The sequence below is a fragment of the Cricetulus griseus genome, chromosome 10, assembly GCF_003668045.3.
Source record: "Cricetulus griseus strain 17A/GY chromosome 10, alternate assembly CriGri-PICRH-1.0, whole genome shotgun sequence".
Taxonomy (NCBI): Eukaryota; Metazoa; Chordata; class Mammalia; order Rodentia; family Cricetidae; genus Cricetulus; species Cricetulus griseus.
In genome coordinates, this window is record NC_048603.1 from 15,287,096 (window position 1) to 15,299,493 (window position 12,398).

General features: G+C 47.5%; 1 protein-coding gene and 1 non-coding gene across 2 annotated transcripts; both read right to left on the minus strand.

Moving 5' to 3' along the window:
- Positions 1-377: 377 nt before the first annotated feature.
- Positions 378-4,060, minus strand: Polr2k (RNA polymerase II, I and III subunit K). The gene is made up of 4 exons (XM_027431498.2): positions 3,964-4,060; positions 2,819-2,888; positions 2,176-2,268; positions 378-859 (listed from the first exon to the last, which is right to left on the minus strand). Exons 2-4 carry the CDS (start codon positions 2,877-2,879, stop codon positions 837-839), a joined length of 177 nt encoding a protein of 58 aa, XP_027287299.1. The 5' UTR covers positions 2,880-2,888; positions 3,964-4,060; the 3' UTR covers positions 378-836.
- A 3,392-nt stretch (positions 4,061-7,452) lies between these two features.
- LOC113837442 lies at positions 7,453-7,617 on the minus strand. Its single transcript, XR_003488019.1, has one exon. It is a non-coding gene; the product is annotated as a U1 spliceosomal RNA (small nuclear RNA).
- Positions 7,618-12,398: the final 4,781 nt, after the last annotated feature.

Below are 12,398 nucleotides of genomic sequence, written 5' to 3' on the forward strand. Positions count from 1 at the left end.
GCTGACCAGGGCACTGTCTGAACACATTCTGCAAGGTGACTGGGGCGGGCCAGCATAATATCTGAACCCTTCTTATGCATAAGCCATTCAGATGAATGAAACACTAGAGATCACGTGTGGAGAAATTTACTTCCATTTTGAACACATTTCAGACTCGTTAAAATGCATGGACGAAGCAGGTGGTGTGAGCCCAGCCGGTAACAGGATTCGATAAATCCCCCTACTCTTTGTGTCTGAGTAAAGTCAAGCCAGCTGGCCGGGGCCATCTCTGGCATAAAGAACGAGTGATAACGAAGGGTGCTCAAGCCTGCATGTTTACACACTGCATGTTTTTAGAAGAAGACTCAAGCTTCAGGATAACCCTAGAAAACAGCACATAAAATTTTTAAATGCGTTTTATTTATTTTCTCTTTGTGGGTATGCACATACACACATGCTCAAGTCTTGGTGTGCACGTGGAGGTCCGGGACAGACAGGTTTCAGAAGTTAGTTCTCTTCCTACCATACCATGTGGGTTCCAGGCAAGTCACCTGGCTAGGTAGGTGGCAAGCACTGGTTTGATGGCCCGAACCTTGACTTTTTTTTTTTTTTAACAAGACCGAATAAAAGTGTGGTTTGGGGAAACAATTTTAATCTTCATTGTGTGAGAGATTACAAGCAAAATAAAAAGCCGTATGTTAAACCAAAATTTCCTTTATACAAAAGGATACTAAAATACAATCACATTTCTAAAATGAAACCATAGGTACACAGTTGTAGTTGTGAGTAAGCTAGGTCAAAAGCTATAAAGAGAAATAGCAAAGGGGCAAATGAAGACACTCCTGAATTCCCACTCTTCATCGGGCATCAAAAACCACCACTGTTGGACTGAGTTAAGGATTTTAAACAGTACATAAAAACTATGTAAAACTGAGGCTTCCAAGTCACCACCTCTGCACCAAGCTTGCTGTTTCATATAAAACGAACAAAAGACTGAACTTCATTATGGCCACTGGAGATAATCTAAAAAAATAAAATACTCAGCTTCCATTTTCATTAGTTCACTCTCTATTACACAGAAGATAACAATATAGGTAAATTTTAAAAGATAATACGAAAAAGATATTTTAAAACACTGAAACACTGATGATTTTGAGAGTCTGTGTCAGTTACACTGAAACAATTTCAGTATTTGGACTAATTTGTAGGCCTATTTTCCACTAGGTTATTAATTTCTCCTCCCATACTTTAGATTACCCATAAGCTAACAATCAAGAGTGACTACTTCTAACAAAGAATTCCTGAAAAAACTAAAAACATTTACATAAACCCAAATTGATTAATTTTTTAATTACTTAGAGCCCATAATGAATGGCACGAAAACACTAATCATGTTTACTTAAAAAAAAAAGAGCTGGTGTACAAAAGGACTTTGGGAGCCCATCCCACGTGGAGGGATGCTCTCTCAGCCTGGACACATGGGGGAGGGTCTAGGCCCTATCCCAAACGATATGACAGACTTTGGGGATACCTCATGGAGGGCCTTACCCTCCCTGGGGAGCAGAGGGGGGGATGATGTGGTGAGTTGGTGAAGGGCTAGAGAGAGGAGGGAGCAGGGATTGACAATCGAAGTAGGCTTGTTTCTAATTTGAACTAAAAAAAAAAAAGTAAAATAAAAGCTAAAATCACTTACAGGGTTTTTTAAACACACACACACACACACACACACACTTGGGTCCTTTGTACAGGTGGAGGTCGGAAAAAGGGATCAGACCCCCGAAACTGGAGTTACAGAGGATCATGAGTAATTATGTTGGTGCTAGAAACAGAACACAGGTCCTCTGGAAGAACAGCCGATGCCCTTACCTGCCTGCTGACGAGTCTCTCTAGCCCCTATTTGTTTTTTTTGACACTGAGTCTCACTTAGTAGTTCTAGCTGGCCTTGAACTCACAAAGCTCTGCCTGCCTCTTTTCTCCAAGTTTGGTGAAAAATAATTCATATTAAAATAATATACATTTACGTCCTTCAGAGCCCCCCACATTCTCAGTTAATAAACTCTTCATTAATAAAGTCACATTCAATCTGCTTAGAAAAATAAACAACCCAAAAGTTGCTACTTTTGTCAGAACTTGGTCTTTATCAACCGAGTATTAGTTATTCCTCTTTACGTTTAGAAAGCCCAGTCAGAAGGATACATCTTTTTGTCCTTTTCTTGTACATTATTCTGTATCCACATTCTCTGCATCTGATTGGATCCCTGGACTTTATTTCATTTTCCGTGTGACACTCTAGGGAATAAAACACGTTCAGTCAATGCCTGAAAGAGAAACACTACAGGGAACCAAATATAACCACAGACTTCGCCAGAGCAAGTCAAAGCCCCGAAACTAAATACACCAAGGAGGAAAGAAAAGAGCTGTCGGCAGCGTACCTTTTCCTGATGAAAAGACAAATCTTAACGAGGGACTTTTACATTAATGATGCTAAAGTGTTTCACTTGAACTCGCAGAGATCCCCCTGCCTCTGCCTCCTGAGTGCTCCGCTTTATAACTTTGAAGATCAGTACTCATATATGGAAAGTTGAGGTAAAATGTTCCTACTTAAGCAGGGCATTGGTGGCACATACCTTTAATCCCAGCACTAGGGAGGCAGAGGCAGGGGGATCTCTGTGAGTTGGAGACCAGCCTGGTGTACAGAGTGAGTTCCAGGATAGGCTCCAAAGCCACAGAAAAACCCTGTTTCAAAAAAACAAAACAAAAGCAAAAAAAAAAAAAAGCCAAACAAACCAAAAAACCAAAACAACAACAAAAAACGTTCCTACTTAAATGTTAATCTTACCTCCGCAAATATATATCATCGGCTGCTGCTTTGGGGGTTGGACGTCTTTCTGCGCGTCCATTGCTAGTGCCTGAAATCAGAGCCAAAGCTTGAATAACAAGATCATCACACAAAACCAACCAGGCTCCCTTTTCCCCAGCAGCTACGCAAGGTCCTGATTCCGGGGTGAAGAGAAAATCTCAGGTGTAGAATGTTTGCCCAGAACACAGCGGCTCGAGGATCAAACCCCAGTATTACAGAATGAGGGGGAAAAAAATCATAATTCCTTATTTGAAACCCCCCCTTCCCCACCAACTGTGGGCTGGGTCTGAAGGAGGAAACACATTCTCAACAACACAGAATCCATCTCGAAGGTCTACGACACTCTTGAAGGTGCCAGAGGGCATCACTCTTTACACTCGGGGAAACCGAGGCTAAGCACAGCTCTCTGTGTGCCCAGCGTCTCCCGACACTAAGAAGCAAAGGGGGGGGGGGCTGGAGAGATGGCTCAGAGGTTAAGAGCACCGGTTGCTCCTCCTGAGTTCAATTCCCAGCACACACATAGCAGCTCACAACTGTGTGCAACCCCAGTTCCAGGGCACCCAGCTGACATCCATGCAAAATACCCAATGCACAAAAAATAAAAATAAACTTAGAAACCCTGTCTCGAAAAACCAAACAACAAATAAACTAAAAAAAAAAAAAACCCACAAAAATCCGCTAACTCCGCCGGGGATCTTGTCATAAATCATTTTTTAAATTTATTTTATTTTATGTGCGTTGGTGTGAGGGTGTCAGGTCCCCTGGAACTGGAGTTGCAGACAGCTGTGAGCTGCCATGTGGGTGCTGGGAATTGAACCCGGGACCTCTGGAGGAGCAATCGGCGCTCTTAACCTCTGAGCCGCCCCTCCAGCCCAGTCACCGACCATTTATTTACGTTTATTTGGCTCTTTGAGAGGCTCCCCACTTGGTAGCCCAGGCTGGCCCGGAACTCACTTCATCGCCCAAGCCAACCCCAAAGCCCGGGCGTCCGTCTGCTGAAGGCGGCAGTCCCCTGCCTCCGTTTCCCGAGCGCCCAGGCGGCGTGGAGCCAGCTCTCCCGGGCACCCGGGAACTTTCTAAAACCTTCTAAAGCCAGTTTTTTTGCCCTCAGACCGATCTCTCACCTCCGCGGCTCCAAGCAGAGTCTCGGTACGCACACAAACGTTCCCCCGCGTCCTCAGTGACGGACTCACTACCGGCGCGGACCGCGCGCTTCCGGCGCTGCCTAATGACGCGCAGGAGCCCCGCCCCCGCCCCGTCCCCTCCGCCGCCGAGAGCCCGGGCTGGGCACAGGCGACGGCGGAAGCCGAAAGCAGCTCTCGCTCCGGCGGCGGTCGCGGGTTCGAGACTCGGGCTCGTCGCCATTTGCTCGTCGCCATTTGCTCGTCGCCGTTTGCACAGGGTTCTCTTTTGTTTGGCTGCCCTTCAGCGCGCGGCTCTCCCCCAGGCCCCGGAGATGTCAATTAAAAATACTTTTTTTCAGGACCGTTGGCTTAGCTCGGTGGCTCGCAGGGGTGAATCTTCAGGAAAACGGTCGCTTGAGCTGCTTCCTCCGCACACAGCCCAGCAGCCTGTTAAACGCTCGCCCTCAGCCACGCTACAAAGTCTCCCCAATCCTAGGGCGGTCAGGTGTGTCTGCCGGGCTAAGCCCCGGCTGTAGAGAAAGGGTGGTGTGGCTTCTCACTTGCTAGTGAAAGACTTAAAAATTAGCAAAGAAATATAGCCCAGATAAGGAAACTCTCCAAACTGAATGTAGGGCGGCCTAACTCGGAAACTAAGGCCACTATTAGGACTTAGGGCCTGGAATTTACCAGCCGCAAGCAATTACTCCCTTACAAGGCCATAATATAACTGGGTACCAAGAATTCCCAGATGGCCACCCTCCCCGAGGGGCTCATGAAAAAAACAGATTGCCCCACCGGCCAATGTGTCAATCATTAACAATTAAGTGTCCCTGTGAAACAAAGAGATAGGTACCATTTGCTCAAGCAAGCTAAGCATATCCTGAGGTCTGCAGGTTTTACAGCTGGTGGGTCAGGAGGCCATCTGATTCCCAGCCCTCTCCTCAAGACAAAGGGTCTCTTAGGCACCTGTGACTCTGGTCACACCCCTCCCTAAGCTTGTGGTTTTTGCCTTTAAAAAGGCCTGTGCCTGGGGGACGGGGCTGCTCTCTAGCCTGCATGCTGAGAGAGCCCCTTCGTACAAACGTCTACCTTTCATTAAAGCCTCTTGCTGTTTGCATCAAGTTTCCGACTCCTCATGATGATTGGGATGGCCGCAGTCCTGGGAAAGGATTCTGGAGGCCTGAGCTTCCAGGGGGCTTACATTAGACGTCTGAGATTTTAAGATTTCGTTGTTTCTTTGTTTTGTGTTTTTGGTTTTTTCGAGACAGGATTTCTCTGTAGCTTTGGAGTCTGTCCTGGCACTCACTCTGGAGACCAGGCTGGCCTCGAACTCACAGAGATCCGCCTGCCTCTGCCTCCTGAGTGCTGGGATTAAAGGTGTGCGCCACCACCACCCGGCTAAGATTTCGTTGTTACTTTGAGTTGTCTGTGTTAGTGCCAGCAGAGACCTGAAAAGGTCCTCGGAGCCCCTGGACTGGAGCTACAGACTATTAGAAGCCGCCCTACGTGGGTGCTGGGAACTGAACTTGGTCCTTTGCAAAAACAGCAAGTGGTCTTACATGCTGAGCTACCTCTCTAGCTCTTGTATTTCCTCCCTCCTCCCTCCCCCTCCCTCCCTCCCTCCCTCCCTCCCTGCCTCCATCCCTTCCTTCCTTCCCTGTGTTTTGTTGTTGTTGTTTTTTGTTTGTTTGCTTGTTTTGTTTTGAGACAGGGTTTCTCTGTGTATCCTAGCCGTCCCGGAACTCTCTGTAGACCAGGCTGGTCTCGAACTCAGAGATCCGCCTGCCTCTACCTCTTGAGTGCTGGGATTAAAGGCGGGCGCCACCAGGCATGGATGGGTGGGTGTTTTTCCTACAGAGTCTTGCTAAGTAGCCCACGCTAGCCTGGAATCCAGATCCCTCCTGCCTCTGCCTCCCAGTGCTGGGATAACAAGTGTGTATACCATGAAGTGTAACTTTTTCCTGGATTCTGAATCTGTTCACGCACCAAAATTTTCTGTCACAAAACGGGTATGAAGGTTAAAATGGCTCACCACATGTAGGTCATAAATGCACCCTGGGAGTCTACAGGATGGTGGTGTTGTCACAATAAAGAGACCCAGTATCTCCATCGCAGTTCACATTGGTGCTAGTTCCCAACCCAACACCATTAGCAGCAACTGTAGCATCACCATGGAACATCCACCCGCCGCCCCCCATGCTAGCTACCCCATTTTCAATAACATGAAGCTGACCCTTGGATCATTCACTGGAGAAACCACTGCATCACTCTGTCCTAGTGCAGGAGGTTGTCCTGCCATCCTGAGGCTTTTAACTCTTATAATAAAATGGCTAATGTTGTCATTTTAAAAATTCCGACAGGAGAAGTCACACCATACAACGGGACTCACATAAGAGGTTTATTGGAAGAGGAGAGAGAAGGGGCAGAAAAGGGGGCTGAGAGGGGTGCAGAGGCCAGCCCCTGGGAACAAGAGTATTGGAAAAGTAAGACGGAGAGAGAAAGAGACATGAGGTGGACAAGGCCCACCTTTTAAAAAGGGAACACAGAGAATGTGCACGGGCGGTGCTCTTAGTGGCTGCAGCTGAGGGCTTGTCCTGTCAGAACCCCCAACGACAGGCCAGCACAGATGCCTGAATACTAATTAAGTTATGATGAAACAAGCTGCCATTTTTTCCTTGAACCTCTGAATTTCTTTTATGCTTTGATGATAACAATTTCTGCATAGCTTGAATGTTGACGTCATTGGGGAAAAATCATGTAGTTTTGTTGAATGAGCCCCAAAAGAAAATCAGATCTTGTGGGAATCAAGTAAGTAGAATTCTATCATGGGAGCCTGACCCAAGAAGAGGAAGCAAAGAAAGAAAAGACTGCAAAATAAATAAATAAATAAAGATTACAACAGGGCCAGGAAGATGATTCAGCATTGCCTCCCATGTACAGGGGAGCAAAGAAGCCACGATGCCTGCTTCTGGTGAGCTCCCTTTTCTTGTAATAAAATGCCTCCTGGAAAAAAATAAGTAAATAAGTGTAGCACAAATAGTAAAAACCCAGAGACAGATATGGGGATTAAAGCTGAAGATTAGAGAAGCAAAGTGGCCTAGTCACTAGAGAGTTCTCACTCCTACCAATGCACAGACTGAAGGGTGATCCACCAAACCTCAGACTGCATCTCCAGACCGCACTGCTGCTCAGATTCACTGAGACTGCGGACTGAATACAGTCTGAGACCCTGAGCTGGTGTCTTTATTCCTCTCTACTGCTGGGATTAAAGGTGTGTACCACCACAGCCTGGCCTCTGTGGCTGCGTCTAACTTTGCATTCTGATCTTCAAGCAAGCTTTATTAGATCATAAAGTATCGCCACAAATAAGTGCCTTTAAATTTGAAAAAAAATGGCAATGCAGTGGTTATTTGAATATTTATAGCCATAGCATAAAGCACTTCCTTGTTTACGTCGGGGTGTAAATAAGTAGATCACATCCTTTGTTTTCAAAGGAGAGTATGAATGAAGTCCACAACTACCATGAGTTATGCAGCCGAGTTGCCCACATTTGGGGAAATTGCTGGTGCCATCACATGTAGAATTCAGTGGGTCAGCCTCACCCCTGGGAAAACCGTCTTCATGATTGTAACATCTCCTCTGCCAGTTAAGTATATCATCTGTCTAGTTGGGTTTTCTGTTGCTGTGAAGAGACACCACAACCATGGCAATGCTGAGAAAGGGAAATATTTAATTGGGGCAGCTTACGGTGCAGAGGTTTAGTCCGTTATCATCACGGAGGGACATGGTGGCGTGAAGGCAGAAGGATCGGAGAACCCAAAAGGAAGCGAAGGCTATACAGGAAGTGAGCTGTGACGGTGTTGGTGGCTTGAGCATATCTAAGACCTCCAAGCCCGCCTCCACGTTGACACACCTTCTCCAACAAGAGCACACGTACTCCAACAAAGCCACACCGCCTAGTAGTGCCATTCCCGGTGAGCTTATGGGGGCCAGTTACATTCAAACCAACACATCGTCCTGTTCGTTGTGGGAGACGCCGTGCCTCCTCAGCTGGCCTCAGATCCATCCGTCTAGCTGATGACTTTGAAGTTTTGGTCCTCCTGCCCCCACCTCCCAGATGTCGAGATTACAGCAGCGCCGCCAGGTTAACCCAGGGCTCTGTGCACGCTGGGCAAACACTCTACCGACTGAGCTCCACCCCCCACTCTAGATAACTGAATTTTAGAAGATGGTACCCGGGGAAAGCTGCAGAGGGGAGGATGAGCAAAGCAGGGTGAAGCGGCTCTAACGAAGACTTTATCTGAAGAGGCGGAGAGCGACGTTTATTGTGTGTGGCAGTGCGGGGGACACCAAGTGCCCTGTGTGTCAGGAGTTCATCGGCCCCTTAAGTTGTACAGGCCCTTCCTTAACATTACTTAACACTCCCCTAAGGGCAGTTCTGTTACCCCTCACCCCAGCCCCTCAATCCCCCCCCCATGCTGTTGATTCTGCCGACCAAGCATTTTGGTCCAGGTTGTTGACTAGCTGTCTTCCTGGGTAACACAGTAGCTCTCTACTGGTCTCTTGATGCCGCCCTTACTTCTTCCTATTCCATTCTTCATTTTCCTTTCTTTCTTTCTTTCTTTCTTTCTTTCTTTCTTTCTTTCTTTCTTTCTTTCTTTCTTCCTTCCTTCCTTCCTTCCTTCCTTCCTTTCTTTCTTTCCTTTCTTTCCTCTCTTTCTTTCTTTCTTTCTTTTTTTTTTTTTTTTGGTTTTTCAGGACAGGGTTTCTCTGTGGCTTTGGAGGCTGTCCTGGAACTAGCTCTTGTAGACCAGGCTGGTCTCGAACTCACAGAGATCCGCCTGCCTCTGCCTCCTGAGTGCTGGGATTAAAGGCGTGCGCCACCAACGCCAGCCCTGTCCTCCATTTTCTACACCCATTTTTTTCTAAGATGCTCTCCATTGCCCGCAGGATAAACCTCAGAGCCTTAACAGTCATCCACAATTCTTGAGACTAATGTCCCCACTTATCAAGCTTTTCTCCTGCCCTTTCAGCCATCATGCCGTGGTTCCCAGCTGTCGCCTTATATCCTTGTCATTGTCATCGAATCTCAGTAGGTTGCTACGGCTGGCCTGGAACTCACCATGTAGATCGGGCTGACCTCAAACTCACAAGAAGTCTGCTTGTGTCTGCCTCTGCCTCCCAAGTGCTGGGATTAAAGGTGTGCACCACCACTCCTGGCTAAATTTTTTTAAAGTAATAAACGTGATTTTAATGGATTTTTAGATTTAAAAAACTACCAAGGGACAATCAGTGATCATTTCCATTACAGCGGCATCTCCACGGTATCAGACAAATCAAGGCATCATTTCTAGTGACGTGTACAGCCGGCAATAAAGTCCACTCTTTCATATTCTATCTCTCTCCTTCAGCTCCAATTTTGTAGATGTTGTTGCTTTCCTTGGAAGTATCTTTCGGCCGATTACAGGAACCCCACACGGCCTTTCTTTGGAGATCCAGCATCCCTGGCTGCTCTCTGTCTGCAGCCCCTGTCACTTGTTTGAAGTGGCTGTGGGTGAACAGTAGCTCATCTTCTGCAAGCCGGGGGGTGTCCAGGGGTTTAACCCCATCATCAGTTTTCTCACTCAGCCCGAGACATGCCATCCAGGTCCTCAGATTCCTGAGTCCCCAGAGGAAAGGACTGTCTGTAATGAAGTCTGTAATGAACGGTGGACAGCTTTCCTAATGTAGCTAACAGCTTCCTGCTCTTGCATGTTAAGTTTGGAATTCCCTGTTGTCTGCCGTTTAATTGCTGCCCACCCATCAAAATCCACCTTTCCCCGTGGTGCTTACAAGTTAGCACTGCGTTATCAGTAGGATGGCTGGGGGCTTCTTGCTCTACCCAGATAGAAACTGTAGGTAGCAAAGAGCAGCTTGGCAAATGCTGGCCTTGGCAGCATTTCCATCTCCAGACCTGAGCAGTAGCAGCAGGCCAGGGAGAGTAGCAGCAAGTGGCGTTCTCACTGTTGGCTCCAGTGTAGGCCTTGGATAGCTTCACATTTGCTCTACAGCTCTGATGAAGCCAAGGGTACCAGGACCATCAATCAGCTCTACAGATGTTACAGCTCGGGGTTAGGACTAGGAAGTCTGGACTCCTTAGTCCCCGACATGTGGCCAGTGATGGAATTCTCAGGATCCAAAATCCTTGCCCCCAAATCCTGCCAGCTCTTTGGAGCTCTTTGGCCGCCACCAGGGCCTGAGGGTTCTATTCTGACTCTTTACAGCCATAGGCCCACCCGGCCTCTCTGCTCTCATCCTCTCTACCTCACCATCCCCTTGTTCCTGCCCCAGCCACATTCGGGAACTCTTCAGCTAACCCTTCTCCACTGACCAAGCAGCCAGTCTCCTCAACACATTTGGCGAGCTTCTGACTTCATGCCACTTTCTTCCTGTCAGCCTGCACTGCTCAGGCTTAGGAGGTAAAGGCGCTTATGGCCAAGCCTAACAGAGTTCAGTCCCTGGGACCCACACACTCAAAGGAGAGAATAGGCTCTGTCAGGTTTGACTACGACCTTCACATGCATGCAGAAGCAAGCATGCTCTAGCACACGCGCACACACACACACACACACACACACACACACACACACACACACACAATCTAAAAAAAAATTAAAAACAGGTGAATAAAAAAAAATTGCAGCAAGCAAGAAGACTTTTATTTGGGCCTGACACTGCGAAAGCAGGGCAGGCATCACAGCAGGGTGTTTTCCTAGGCAACCAGCCAGAGGAGGACTGTGAATTGCAAATTCAGTATTGGCTGTTTAGACCTGGTCAAAGGTGTCTCTGCTGGGTCACTGGGGGAAGTGCTGCTACTCTGGCCTAAATGGGGCGATTTTAGGGCCGTTGAGAGACCACCAGGGCTTGGGATAGCAAAAAGTGCAGCAAAAACTGGAACGATGGGTCTGCCCCTTGCAGAAGCTGGGGCACTATGGAGATGGTTGTGTAGATTTCTCAAAGCATTGGTGGAGTGTTCTGAACAGCTGGAGTTGGCATAGACATGGCTCTGTTTAACTGCCAGTCCTTTTGCTGCAGACAATCAGGGCAGCAAGCCAATCAGGCGTAGCAGCCGCTAATTAGGGAGTCAAATTGCCCACATCCCAGCATCTTTATTTACAGGAAAATGAACAGGAAGAGTGATTACCACAAGCACAGTGATTTTTAAACATTTTAAAATGTGTATCTGCGTGAGTATATGCCATGTGTACACAAGTGTTTGCAGAGGTCAGAAAAAGGTGTCGGATCCCCCCCGGAGCCGCCGCTATGGGCGGTTGTTAGTGTGTGATGTGGGTACTGGGAACCAAACCCAGGTCCTTTGGAAGAGCAGCCAGTGCTCTTAACAGCTGAGCCATCACATTTTAAGTAATGGTTACCACCTGCCCAGAGCCCCAGGGAGGGAGGGCCTCATGTGTTCTACAAACAAGCCTCATTAACAAGCTGTGCCCTCTTTATCTTTGTATGACTATCCAGCACGTAGTTTGAGCTTAGTATTTGTCAGTTTGAGTTTAGATACACTACACCCATTTTTACAATGCCTAAGCGGCATCCAGGCAGAGAAACAAACTCAGGGAAGTGGCTGTGAGTGGCCTAAAGGTGGCAGCCGGGGTTCTGAATTATGTTAACCTGGGGTGGTGAAGCACCTAGATGGGACTCAAGAGAGGTCCCCAAAGCAGAACAGCTAGAAGCCATGCAGGGTGATAGGTTTGCGTCTGGCCCATGTTCACTACTCAAGAAATAGCGAATGAAAATCAGGACTTTAAATGTGTTTGACATTGGAGGCTCTTGGATGTTTCTGATCCCTAAAAAAGGAATGCCCAAAGGCAATGAACACAGTCTCTCTTATTTACTCATAACTCTTGTTTGGTTTGTTTTTTTCAAGGCAGTGTAGCCCAGGCTGGCCAGAAACTTGGTATGCATACAGAGCTGGTCTCTATGGGAATCCCGCAGAGACGGTGGGCGTGTTCCTCGCAGCTTTTTTTTTTTCTTTTTCTGTTCACAGATGTATATTTGTTCGTTGTAGAAACAAGGACGAAAATATAAAAGAACTATTTTTAAAAACCAAGCATGGGTGGGTGGCACATAGGATCAGGAGTTCAAGTCCAGCCTGGACTACTCTTGATAACTGTCTCAAAACAAACGCAAAAAATAAAAAAATAAAGGGTGGGGGGCACTTGGGAGATGAAGGCAGGAGGATAGGAAGTTCCAGGGCAGCCTTGGCTACCTAGCAGGTTAAGTGTGAGGCCAGCCGGGACTCCCTGAGACCACCGAATCAAACAGTAAGGAAGCCAGTCATGCTGTTCAAGGTTGGCAGGCTGCTTTGACACTGAAGGTCAGGCGAACCATGTCTGGTGACAACCCCTGCTCTGCACGGTTACTAACAGACGCTCCGCTCGCTC